At 42.0% G+C, this 13,069-nt stretch overlaps 1 protein-coding gene across 8 annotated transcripts in view; it reads right to left on the reverse strand.

Annotated features, from left to right (window-relative positions):
• The window catches only part of SRGAP2 (SLIT-ROBO Rho GTPase activating protein 2), a 191,042-nt gene that overhangs the window by 17,517 nt on the left and 160,456 nt on the right, over window positions 1-13,069 (reverse strand). For 7 of the 8 annotated variants that reach the window (XM_083444263.1, XM_083444265.1, XM_083444264.1 and 4 more), the window contains 3 exons: window positions 11,517-11,651; window positions 9,343-9,448; window positions 5,661-5,885 (listed from right to left, as the gene is read on the reverse strand). In XM_083444263.1, the coding sequence (XP_083300389.1) occupies window positions 5,661-5,885; window positions 9,343-9,448; window positions 11,517-11,651 (466 nt within the window). Of the gene's footprint in view, window positions 1-4,305; window positions 5,886-9,342; window positions 9,449-11,516; window positions 11,652-13,069 lie in introns of those variants that run through there. The other variant, XM_083444268.1, reaches the window with a different exon arrangement.

Genomic DNA, 13,069 nt, shown 5'->3' on the forward strand with positions numbered 1-13,069 from the left:
TTGCAAGTTTTGTGACATGGTAGAAAAAGTTCTTAATGAAATAACTAAAGTACCCCTTGCCTGTCTCACAATGGCTTCTCTACAAACAATTCAAAGTGCTAGCTTTGACTTCCAAACTCCTACACTGCTTGGGATTGCCATACCTAAAGGAATGCTCCTTACCATATGTACCTACCCAGGCCCTGAGGTCATCGATGGAGTCCCTTCTTCAAGTTCCCTCTCAAAATGAAATTTGGAGGGTAATCCCAAGGGAGATGGCCTTTTCAGTAGTGGCCTCCCCTTTGTGGAATGCTCTTGCTAGAAAGACTTATCTAAAGTTTTGTCTACCTTATAAGATCTTATAAATTAATTAATTTTGTATAATTTTGTCTGTAGATCTCAGGTCAATTCACAACTGTTTGACATCAGGAAAAGACTTTTTTTTGTTCACTGGGACTTTATTATGTATTGTTATCATTTTATTATAGTATTTGTCAAATGGTGGCATTATGTTCAGATTTTAGCTTTTGTAGCTGGGCTGTATTTTGTGGCTTTGTGTCTATCTTGGATTGTGTGACTGGATTTAAACCAATGTGGGTCAGTTTTACTGATTTATGTCTTTATTGAGTGGTTTCTTTACCTCCCCCCCCCCCAATTTTACTGTGTATGCCACCTAGATAGTATTTTTATCAGGCAGTTCATAAACTGAACTGAACTGAACTGAACCAGCAAAATAAACACGTTTTGTTCCATATGCTCTGCGTCAGGCCCAAGTCTCAGGATAGACAAGTAAATACTTTAGTTATGTTGGTTCAAATTTCAATTCCCCCAACTCAAAAGGACATCAGTCATCCTGTAGCAGTAGATTTCTTGCATCGTTCGGAGTCTGGACTAGAAGATCTTTGAAGTCCCTGTCAACTCTGTGGGTGGGATTCACCCAAACAGCCCCAGAAGTCAAAGCCTACTCAAGTACTTTTGTTCATGCAACAGGGCTTCCCCATACTATGTGATCCAAAATTGCCTGGGGGAACATGGTCAAGAGAGGGGCAAGCTGCAATGCTTGCAGAAACAGAACAATAATGTTCCACATGATGATTCTGTCTGGAAAAACTAGTTGCTTTCCTCCTGTTTAGTTTCTCCCTCCTGCACAATTTTGCTTTCCTTTTTTTAAAATTTCACCAAGCTGCCCCACCATGAAGCCTCAGAAGCTCTTTCAAATGCAGATGGCACTTGGCACAAGTTGTGAATTTATATCAGACCACTAAAATAGATGCTGTGTATTTTTTATCTAGCCTGCCATAGGTGCTGTGCACTCAATGCAGACACATCCAGAGATAGGGCATAACAGAGCCTTGTTCCCCTGAATGAGAAGACCAGGATATAATAGGAACTAGACAGCTTCTGTATACTTCCATAACTGGATCTAGCTTTCCACCGAATCCCTTGGTCAAGGCAGCGAGATAAGGGGAGTGGGTGCATGTGTAGAGCCTAGGGAGGAAGCCACAGTGGTGGCTGGTGCCAGTTGGGAGTGGTGGGATAGAAAGTAGGGAGGCAAATGGTAGGTGGAGGCAGAGGCAATGTCAGGCAGAGACAGCAAGTTCTAGTTTTGTCCTCCTCCCTGCTTAGTTCTACAAAGGCAAAACTGAGACTAAGGAGGAAGAAACCATTGACCAGAGCCATCCCCTGGGGGAGGTGGATTTGGCTGAACACAAGACTGAAGTTGGTGGGGCAGTGCCCCATTTACCCTAATGGATCAGCCTCCACTGGCCTCCCATTCTCTCCCCCCCCCCCAGTAAGTAGATGTCTGACATGTTAAGTACCCATACAGTACATCTGGAAGGAAAGATAGGATTCGTTATGCCACCCTACCCCTCATTTTGGGGTAGATCTGGAAATGTAAGAAGCTGCTTGTCAATGCCACAAAATAACCAATTCATAGAATTAAAACTGGTGATGCTCAGAACCCACCCCCAAACAGGGGCCTCTCCCCACAATAAAGTAGACAAAAAAGCAAGCAACCGCCCCTCCCAGCCCACCAAAAGGTACACTTTAAACTGAACAACCACCCACACACAAAAATCCATTAAAAATAACTGGGAGAGAAAGGGGACCTTAGTGGGCACAGAATTCTTCTGTGAGTGAGCATGATACCTGCAGCAGACTATATTTAGCCCTGTAGCTTACTAGATCAGAAGTGGGAAATAGATAAGACAATTCAGACATTTACAGAGACTTTGGTATTAATCAAAAGGCATGATTTTGCCCTATTATGATTGTACCAGTATCAACTGGGTGGCTGGGGAAACCTAGCCAGATGGGTGGGGTAAAATAATAATAAAATAAAATAAAAATTACTTGTTCGTGTACAGTTGTAGACTGATTTTTGGTCTCTCTAAAATCCTCAGATTTCTTCACAGTGGAATGCTTTGTATCATCTTTTTTAGGAATTAACTGACCGCCATTTTTAATAAAAGTGTGTGTATGCATATGCATGTTGAACAAAATCGAACATCTCATTACAGTTAATCTATACGAAAACCCAGCTTTTGAGTGCATCCAGAATCTACATCTTAGGAGATGTCAGTCAGTCCTCCTATATTTATCAAAGAATGGTAAGTAAGACATTTAAAGCCAATGGCGAACATTTCAGATTTTGAGATAATGAAGCTTATTATAAAAAAATGTACTGATGTACAGTGCAAAGATATGATCCCATAGCATTCCTGCCCCCACCCACAAGCTCAATCCTCATTCAGAATTAATTTCCTTGGTTGAAAGAGATACTATTTTTCTAACTCTTATGTGGCCATTTATGTACTGTACTACAATGAGGCAGAATACTAGAAGAAATTTAAGACAAGAAATACTGTTACAATGTGTTGAGAGAACTAGCTTAGCCGCTAGGGGACCCTTATGCCATGTATGGTAGAAACCTCTGAGGTTCAGAGCCCTCCACACAGTATGACTTAATCCTATGATACTTATGAAGCAAAGGTCATATTTCTCCTAGCTTAATTACTCTGCACATAAGATGATGAACTGAACTCCTTTGCCTTCAAGGGAAGAAATGTCTGGTGAACTCACATGACCTAGTGTTTTTTCTAGAAACACAATGATTCCTATCACCTTGTGTTGGATAAATGGTCTTGTGGTGTGTGCAGGCCAATTTGTTTCCCAATGTTTCACAAAATCAAAACTTCTCACTACAGTTTGTCCCCAAAATGTTGAACCATGCACAAGGGTTGTGGTGCACATGGACATCCAAAGTGAATGGAAATTAAGTTCATGGTAGAAAATTAAATGGGCACTCAAAGTCCATTTACGACAAATAGATTTGAGATAAATAGATGTAGAAAAGAAAGAAAGAAAACCCCAGAACACCTGCAATGTATAAGGTACTCTTCACATTCAGACTGAAAAGGATGAGGAGCATCTGCCCAGCAACCAAAGACATGTTCAATGAAAACTGAACAAGATACATGTTACACAATGGAAACAGAATGTATGAACAATTGCTTTATCTGAGATACTAAGAGGGTACATGTCCTGAATAATGCATTTTTCTAAAACACTCAAATAAACATCCTGATGATTGGCGCCCACTGACGATGCATTAGTCTTCTGTTAAGGGGGGAGGAGGGTGGGAATGGGGGAAAACCAATTGTTCTGTTGATGTCATGCTTATATTTTTGAAAACTAATACAAATCTTTTAAAAAGAAAAAAGAAAGGTGGGCAAGATAGCAAGGTTACTGCTATTTTTTTTAGTGCAGCAGGCTACACATCTGAGGTCCTCTTCGGGCAATACTTTGCTCTGCCACCATTTTTCACACACACACATACACACACACACAGAGAGAGAGAGAGCACAGAAAGATTAGAAGGAAACCTCAGGCTTGTATACTCTGTCCCTTACTCTCTTTACCACAAGATGAAAACACTCAAATTGAGAGCTCCCTGCATTATTTGAATCTGTTATCTTCTCTGATCCAGGAAGTTTAAAACTCTCCTTAAAATATTGTTCATTGCCCCACATCCCACCTTGTACTGTTTATGGGTTTGGGGCAGCAATCATATTGTGACAAAAGTGGGGGGGGGGGGAGGGAGAGGGAGAGGGGATGCAATGAGACATAGCATAGCCACTGCAAATTGCTTCAGGACTGAAATGTGAAAATCTTATGTGAAAGGCATAAACCTGGCCTAATCCATGGAGAATAATGGAACCAGATGGCTTCTGAAGCAGCTTTTCATACGGAGTTTGTTTGCAAGCCATACAAAGTGCATAATGTTAGGTATATTATACTTATCATATTATATTTCCATCATTATTTATTTTATATAACAATTTTTATTTTCATAAAAATAAAATAGAAATATTGATACAGATAATATCTGTCCAGAAAGAAGGTTACAACCATAAAATTCATGATACAACATTTAGGATTTCTTGGCAAATTCTTTCATTCCAGTACAAGAAGGATCTTCAACTGTCCATGACTGTAGGTTGAATAATTTCTCAAAGTCTTTTAACACAAGTAATTTTTTTTATCATCACCAAGGTCTGCTGGGCACTTCAGAGCCCATTGTCCCAAGTCGGCAAGTTTGATTTCTTCAAACATTTTCCATAATTTTTGATGCTCTTTTAAACAACAGCTGCTGAAATACCAATAAACTAGTTTCTATACCCCTTTCCCAGCTGCAAATACCACTGTGTGGTATCTTGAAAACTATAAGTAAAGGCACTAATGGAGGCACTTATTTTCATATAGTCTTGTGGTCATTTTGCGACCAAGATTAAATAGCAAAAGGGGCTTAACTAAACAAAATAAAACTAAGATCAGTAGCAAACGAAAGCAAAGAAAGGCTCCACTTTTTGGAAGTATGAATACAGTACGACAATGTGCTGTGTGGCCTTGCAGTCTGGGGTTCAGTGTCTGCACTGTGCATAGTAGCTGAGAGGAAAGGGGTTGTTCTGATGAAGATGCAACCAAGTGGGTTATTTTCACATTCTTCTTTTCAGGTAAAATAGTGGGGCAAGCTGCTCCACCACTACAACTCCCCACCTCCCGGCCCCCCGCCACCCATCTCATGACAGGAGCTGCTCTGGCTGAATTGTTTGCAGATGTCGGTTTCAGACTAAATGCGCAGCCAGGCCCCCTGTGCACTGGGCAGGAGAGAAAGGAAGGCTTCAAGTTTCCCCCACTTGTTGCTGCTGCCCTGAAATTAACCCATGCTGCAGCTTTCTAAGTTCAGCTGCTACTGACCTTGTCTCTGAAGTAAAGTCGCTCAAGACATGTGGAAAAATGAGAAGAATGTCAGCGATGAATTCAGGCTATGTGTCTGCTCTGCAGCTTTCGCCAGCAGATTACGGTAATTACCATAACACCCTTATGGACAGTTTCATGGGCATTATCCTTTGGTATAATGAAGTGCAGTCATGCAATGTGCTTTCTGAATCTTCGGGGCCTGCAGGTTTAGGGTAGGGAAAATCTGTTGCGCTCAGGACTGTGAACCTCACCAATCTTGCCTCTGCTCAGTATGTGACTCACAATCGGGATAAATTCTGGGGCCAGCATTTGAAACGGGGAAATGATAGCATTGTCGAAATATGCAATTTACTAGTCAGACTACAATCTAGCGCTATATACCCCCTTCACTTGTTACCCATTATCTCCTACCGTACCAGTAATCCTCAGTGCTTCCACCCCTGGTGTATATAGGGCCCTCCAGCTCTCTTGGTCCTGGGAAGACATTCTCGTGTTGTATGATTATAGTTTTGATGAGCTCATTGACATGGGCTTGGCAGGAGACCTGATCGTGGCCTTCAGGCACTGACATCAGCGTGGGCCCAAAGCAGATGGCTAAATTGTAGGGGTCCATCATGTTGTCTTCACTGAACTGAGATAAACTGCAGAAGACAGGAAGGAATGAGAAGAAGAGGGTGAATTAGGAGCAATGATACCTACAGTACAGAGCGAATTGCTAAAATGAAGGGAGGTTAGCTCTGCTTGCTCGGGTTTTAAAACTTGATCTCATGTGGCAAGAATGTCTTGAGGCTACTTAGGAAAAAAGGACCACCACCCTCAACAGTAATGGTATTTACCAAAAGAACGGCGAGTTTTTCTGGCTGTACCGCCTTGGATCAAATTCAGTTTTGTTTGCATAGATGGTGCTTCTCTGATCATTTGCACTGAATGCATATTCAGAGCACTTCCCTGCTGACTAGCGCATTGATTTCTTTATTAAGCAGCCAGCCTCTTTTCCATTTTCTGAACATCCCTTCAATTAACACGTAGGGCATTTGTTAAAAGCGTGTGTGCATGTGTTGGGAAGAGTCATCATCATCTAGCTCCCTTTTAAGGAGGCTTATTCTCCGTGCCGATTGAATGCTGTTGCCAGGGATTTATTTCTTGGCATGTCGTTCAGTGCACCCTGCCTGGATAGCAGCTGCAGAAGCAACACCTCCTATCCAGCCAAGAAACAGATGAAAGTGTGACTGAGCCACGGTGCCGCATGGTTCACAGCACAAGGCTGCAAAGAACCTGGCAACCAGCACACCCCTCTGGCTTTTTCCATTTGCACCCTTCCTCACAGCCAACATTTATCTCTCTTTCAGCTGCCCAAGAACTGCTGAGAATGCTAAAATGCCATGCCAACATTCAAAATGGAATGTCAGTCATGGGTATTTTGAGCATCTGTCAGTGTAACGCAGTGAAAATGTTTGAAGTTAAACAAGGCTCAGAGGGACAACTTTGCTTTGAAAGGTTGGGGGATCTCACGAACCCCACCTTACTGTGGCTGCCTGGGGTATTATGTTTGCCACTGCCAAGAGCATGCAATTCAAGTGCTGCTGTTTAACCCTTGTAACCCACCAAAAGGCAAAACAAAAGACCTCTCTGCCCCACACTTACGTCATTTAAACAATTTATATGCCGCTTAGCTACAAGAGTCGTTTGCAAAGAATGCAACACGGAAAATAAAAACCAGTTAAAATTAAACTTCAATTTAAATGGCTGCTGGAACAACAAAATAGGCAGGGCCTCCCTAACCTCATCTGCAAGGGAGTGCCATGAAACTGTCCCTACAATACTAAACAATATAGCTTCTGGTGGATATGAGCTGGGCATCTGAGCCATGACTCCACAATGATCAGGCAGGGACAAAAGAGATTAGGCAATTCTTGAGGTACCCTGGGCTCCGATTGTTAAAGGCCTTGTAAATTAATAAAAAAAAATATTAATTTTTTGGCCTGGTAGTGTATGGGCAACCAATGCAGACTTCTGAGCACTGAAATTACGTGTTTACGATAGTTTGTCCCCATTGACAATTTAGCTGCAGCATTTTTCACCAGCTAGAGCCTCTGGACTAGGCCCAAGAGTAACCTCACGTAGAGCGCATAACAATAATCAAGTCTTGCCAATGCATTGATCACTGTAGCCAGACTATCCTTGTCCAATGAAAGCTGTATGCAGTTCTCTTTCCACCAAGGCCCATCAAAACTCTTTTACAAGCATTCATCTGAACATGTGAGGCTTAAAAAAATGTGTAGATCGGTGCGGGACACATATGCAAACTAAGATCCCCAAGAACTCGGGCTCCTCCAAGACCTTTGTGTGTTTGGCTGAACATGCATAGGAACCTTGTCACGATAAGGAACCCTGCCTTATTACTGCTCTTCACTGGGCAAAGGCTTCTAAGCATGATCATCCAAATCCCACATGGACATCTCTGCTGAATGCACAAAGGTTGGAAAGGAATCCACATGCAGGGCTGGGGACACAGGGTGGGGCTTGCAAGCATGACTACATGCTCTACATAATTTTAACTGTCACATGTTCAAGCAAATGCCCAAAGGAAGCTGGAGTCTCAGTTTCCTTTGCAAGCATTTAATTAAGTTTCTGGAAATAAGGTTTTAAGTGGGGGGGGAGAGATATAGAATAAAGCTTGATTTTTAACCAGATATGTTATCACATACTTCATTCCGGGTCATGTGACCAGCATGACTAAGCCGCTTCTGGCGAAACCAGAGCAGCTCACAGAAACACCGTTTACCTTCCCGCTGGGGCAGTACCTATTTATCTACTTGCATTTTTTGATGTGCTTTTGAACTGCTAGGTTGGCAGGAGCTGGGACCGAACAACGGGAGCTCACCCTGTCGTGGGGATTCAAACCACCGACCTTCCAATCAGCAAGCCCAAGGCTCAGTGGTTTACACCACAGCGCCACCCGCATCATATTTAGGGCAAGCTAAATATTAACTCTGCTATATGAACAAAATATGAACTCTGCTAGCTAGCAACATCCAGTGGCTGGCACCTGCTTTTTTAGCCCCTCATGTTCATACACGGGATTCTCAAAACCAAACTCCTTCCCTCCAATGTTGGTATTGTCCCTTGTTTAGAACCCCTCCAAAGCTATCTACTGGCCAAATTAAAATGCAAAGTGGGAAGAGTGAGTGTCTTGCGTGGTAATGGCGTTTTCTAAACGGTCAGGTTTGTGTGATTAAATCTTAAAAGCAAATTGCATCAATTTGGGCATTTCAGGGCACCAAGTTAATGGTTAAGCACAAAACAAGGTTATTTGATGGCTGGACAATTCTTCTTGAAACAAACACAGTTTTCCAGTCCAGTTCTTTGAATAATGAGACACTATTAGGGGCGGAAGCAGCCATTCACTTCAGTGACTTAGAAGCGGCATCTGAGGGAAGGGAATCCCAAGGCATGGAAGAATTTCCTAACACTGCTGTGGAAAGTTCTGTTCCTGAGCTGCAGGAAGTGGGGTCTTTCCTATCTAACACTATCTGGAGGGGTGGCAGGACAATGACACACTTTGTGGGGATATGGTTTTGAATTTTCCAGGCCGCAATCAAGACCTCATTGTTTTCCAAAGCAATACTACAGGAAGTCTCAAGACAGGCCTTATTTCATCCGAACAAAAATTCTCCAGTACCCTGAAACGATGGCTGTCCCTAAAAGGTAGCTCTTTTAGCAAGATTTCCCCTTAGAAACAGGCAATACTGGTCATGGAGATTTTTGCCAACAGAATGCTACCTGAGCAAGAAAAAAAGCCCACAGGTTGGCAGTAAAAATACAAGTGATATTCAGAGATGAGCTCAAGCACAGGCTCCAACTAAAAAGAAACAAATGCTTTACACTTAAGTGATCAGGAACTCAGTTTTCTGCACAATCTGAATGACTGGGAGAGCCTCTTTCTTGCAGGTCTCATGGAAGCCTTCACACAAAGGGTGGAGAGTCATCTCTTGAGGCTTCTGGACTCCTTGAACCAAGCAAGGCCCACCAACTCTATGATTCTTACTTGGCAAACCAACACTACAGACCTATCTGTTGTGCTTGAGGAATACTTACTGATTGAGGAATGCAAAGAGGTATCTCATTACAATCAAAGTGGTTTTAGGCAAAGTCAGGAGGACTTTCCGGATGTGTAGAGCTCTCTCCTGCAGATTGTCCATTGCTGGGAGGAAGGAGAAAAAAGAGCAGCAGCTGCTGTTTAATCACACAATAAGTGGCATTGCAATATCTATGGAAACTTTACATTGCTACTTTTGAGTACTGTTTCATATTTATACGGGTGCAGGAAAAATCCAATGCATGAAGACTGTGCCAAAGTCTATTTTATCACATGGGAAGTGAGAACTTACTGCCACCTGCAGCCCCTCAAGATGACACATGAAATAAAACAGAAATGTGACTTCAGTGTCATTTGTGAAATGACCCTTAATTGGGGGTCGGATGGGGGGGAAAGGCAACAAAAGCAACTTGGAAGGAAAGGGTCTGAGCAGTTCTTGAAAACATTCATGAAGCCCTGCACAGAAGATGACAGAGGCATGATTTCCTATCTGTTATGAAAAAGGTCCTTCAAAGCAGATGAGAAATTTATCTTCAAGGTCCATGCAGTGTGGGTGAATTGAGTGTTGTATGTTGCACAAGCCACAACACAATAGCCCATTAAAGTTAGCTCTGTAAGGTGGGTGTCTTAAGCAAAACCTTTGGCACAGTATTCCACAGATAGATTAACATAACTGGAGGGTGAGGTAAAGAGCTCTGTCTGAAGCAGTCTAATGGGAAAAAAGTGGGCAGCATATATCCTTGGCTCTGGAAGTCCAGAATTATTTGGCAACAGACTGCTCTTTTCATCTAACAGGAGCAAAACTGTGTAGACTAATTTGCAGGGAGAATGAAACCACAGATCCTTTTAAAAGGAGCTCTCCTACATGCTACTTCAAAGGCTGCTTCCATCACTGACATTCTTACACTCGGACAATGGATTCATTGTTTGCTCTCTGAATGAGTCAGGGGGAGTTCATTGCAAACTTGAAGTCATAAGAACATTAAAAAGCACCCTTGAAATGATAAAGTTGTACGTTAACAGCTTAACTAGTTGAAAGTCATTTTCTATGTTCTGTACAGAAACACCATAAGGAATTGACTCTTATGGTTATGGAAGGTACCCGGCCAAAAAAAAACACAGCTGCTGGGTTTCTAAATATACATACAGCCCAAGACACATTGCAACTACTGTGTCTTCAAACAGTATAGACAGCAAGTTCTCTCCCCCCGCCTTTTCTTTCTTTTTTTAAGGGTGAGTCAACTAGGAGACTTCCTGTACTGCTTGTCGGTCAGTTTCTCTTTAACATTAGTATTTCCCTGATGTTTCATTAGTAGTTCTAATCTGTTAATTGCTATGGGATTCTGGGCTGAAAGGCAATATAGAAAACATTTTAAATGAATTAATACAATACACATATTGATGACTTAACTGTCAACAGGCCTTGGCTAATGAGAAGCAAACAGAAAGAGGTCCTCTTTCTAACTCTTGTTCTGCGTTTAATGTTGCCACCTCAGCAACAAACTGGGGTATCAAATTATAGTAGGTTCTGATACAACCTTGTACAATTCTGGTTTCTTGCTCATTTTCCTTGAGATACTATCAAAGTATCAGGGAATGTTCTAAGAAGCCAGCAGCATGGTTTCAGAGAGATAGCTGAAGTCTTACAAGTGCTGGGGGGGGGGGGAGTGTAAAGAGGGGAGATTGTGTAGACACAGAGGATGGATAATGAGCAAGTTCCCACAGATATATAAAAAAGGCTGAACTATGTAAGATGTTATCATTAACTGACTTTTATGGGGGCGGAGGGCACAGAGAGAAAAATGTCAGAAGGTGCAAGAATCTTTATTATATGTATTATAGAAAATGTGCTTTGTGCCAGATATATTAAGAATTCTGTCTGAAGAAGAGCACGTTCAATTTTTGTTGGGGTTAGATTTTGCATCGGTGAATGGCATTAACATTTTGATTATTGTTTTCATGCATTAAAATTGTCATTTTAACATATCTCCTGAAGAAAAACATTTCTGCTTCGATGCACATTAGAATATGTGTTACCTTCTACGTTAAATATTTTTACACCTTTGTGGTTTGCTACTCATTCTGTCACTCGGCAGGGGCAGCTATCTCCTTGTGTTGTGTTTCTTTGCATGCCTTATCTTCAACTGACTCATTTCATCCTTGTGCTACTTACTGACACAGGCAATCAGGTCATGAAAGATTTCCTTGGGGAAGAGGGGATGCTCTAGCCCACGAAAGTAGAGCTTTAGTACACCTGCTATCGAGTCCATATCATGGTCATTTTGATCTCCAGCCAGTGGATCCTCCCCTGGTTACCACAAAACAAGAAGGACAAGAGAACAAACAGAAAAGGTGCACATTAACAAAATAAAATAAGTAGTAATCTATCAGAAGCTTGAACCTCAGAGAAGGAGAAATAACAGGCAGGAGCCCAAGTGGCTCATAATATGTAACCTATAATGATTTCAAACACCCCTCCCCTCCCCCCCCCATAGGTATCCAACAAAAGATTCTATGTAAGTACATTGGGTAAGCAACACCTCTCAGCAGCCCCAACTCCTATCCAAAGACAGTCAACAAAAGGTTAACATATGTACATGGGGCAACAGAAGACAGCATGGTGCAGATAACACCAAGGTTGCAGGTTTGATCCCCGTATGCAATAGCTGCATATTCCTGCATTGCAGGGGGTTGGACTAGATGATCCTCAGGGTCCCTTCCAACTCTACAGTTCTATGATTCTAAGTTGCAACATGTAGGCCCTTCCGTCTTTCAGCAGAGCTGAGTTGCTGTGCTTCCAGTAGAGTCTTACATGCAACTGATGGAAAGCTTGATCACCAGCCTGCTCAGCTTCAAAGGCAGGTGGTGCTAGACTAGCAAAGCTAACGAAGTGCACGAGCACACAGGTCTCTGGTGTGACTCTTAATCTACTGGAGTTTATAGGTTTGGTTTTGGCCAAAGACAAAGGAAAGATTTGCACCGAAGCAGAAAGTCCCAAAGGAGAACTTGCTGTTGGACATAATCAGATTTGATGATGGGGCAAGCCTTCTCTCATGCTCTCACAGAGATATCCATTACGAGAGAAATAGTCAAGGAACAGCTATTATCTTAACACCACAGAGTATAATAAATAGGCAACTATGAATTAGAGCATTATCCCCAATATTAACTGTCACCAAGGGCTCTTGATGAAGTAATAAACTCATATACATTAAGGTTAACTTCATTAGTTTAGTACCTCACTGGATTTGAGGCCATGAGCGATGAAATGGGGAAAAAATCAATGTTATGCATGCAAAGATACTAAAACAGTTATCTATTTTCTCTAAGCAGCCTTCCATAAATGCTCCATAAAGTGTGACCTTTTGTATCTGACATCCGCCCACCACAAAACAGAATTCCACGAACCCTTATAGATCATCTCTTATTCTCAGGCAAAGGACAAATCCACAGCAATCTCCATAACCTCACGACTGATAAAGTTACACACATATGCACTGTTAGCTAGAGGCCCTTTGACACGGGTTGGACATGCTGCTCTGCTTTTAATAGGCAGATAATTTGAATGTAAAATATTGTGTGATATTAAGACCAGCCTTCCAAGCTGACTGGAGAATACAGGTGCCATGTTTTGGAAAGAAGAGAATGGTGACTTGAAAGCACCACTCTGTTTTAGTGATAATGGGCTTAAGGTATAGTATATATGATTCTAAGGTAACTAAGGAC

Source organism: Podarcis tiliguerta, assembly GCF_965153285.1.
Source record: "Podarcis tiliguerta genome assembly, chromosome: 6".
Lineage (NCBI taxonomy): Eukaryota > Metazoa > Chordata > Lepidosauria > Squamata > Lacertidae > Podarcis > Podarcis tiliguerta.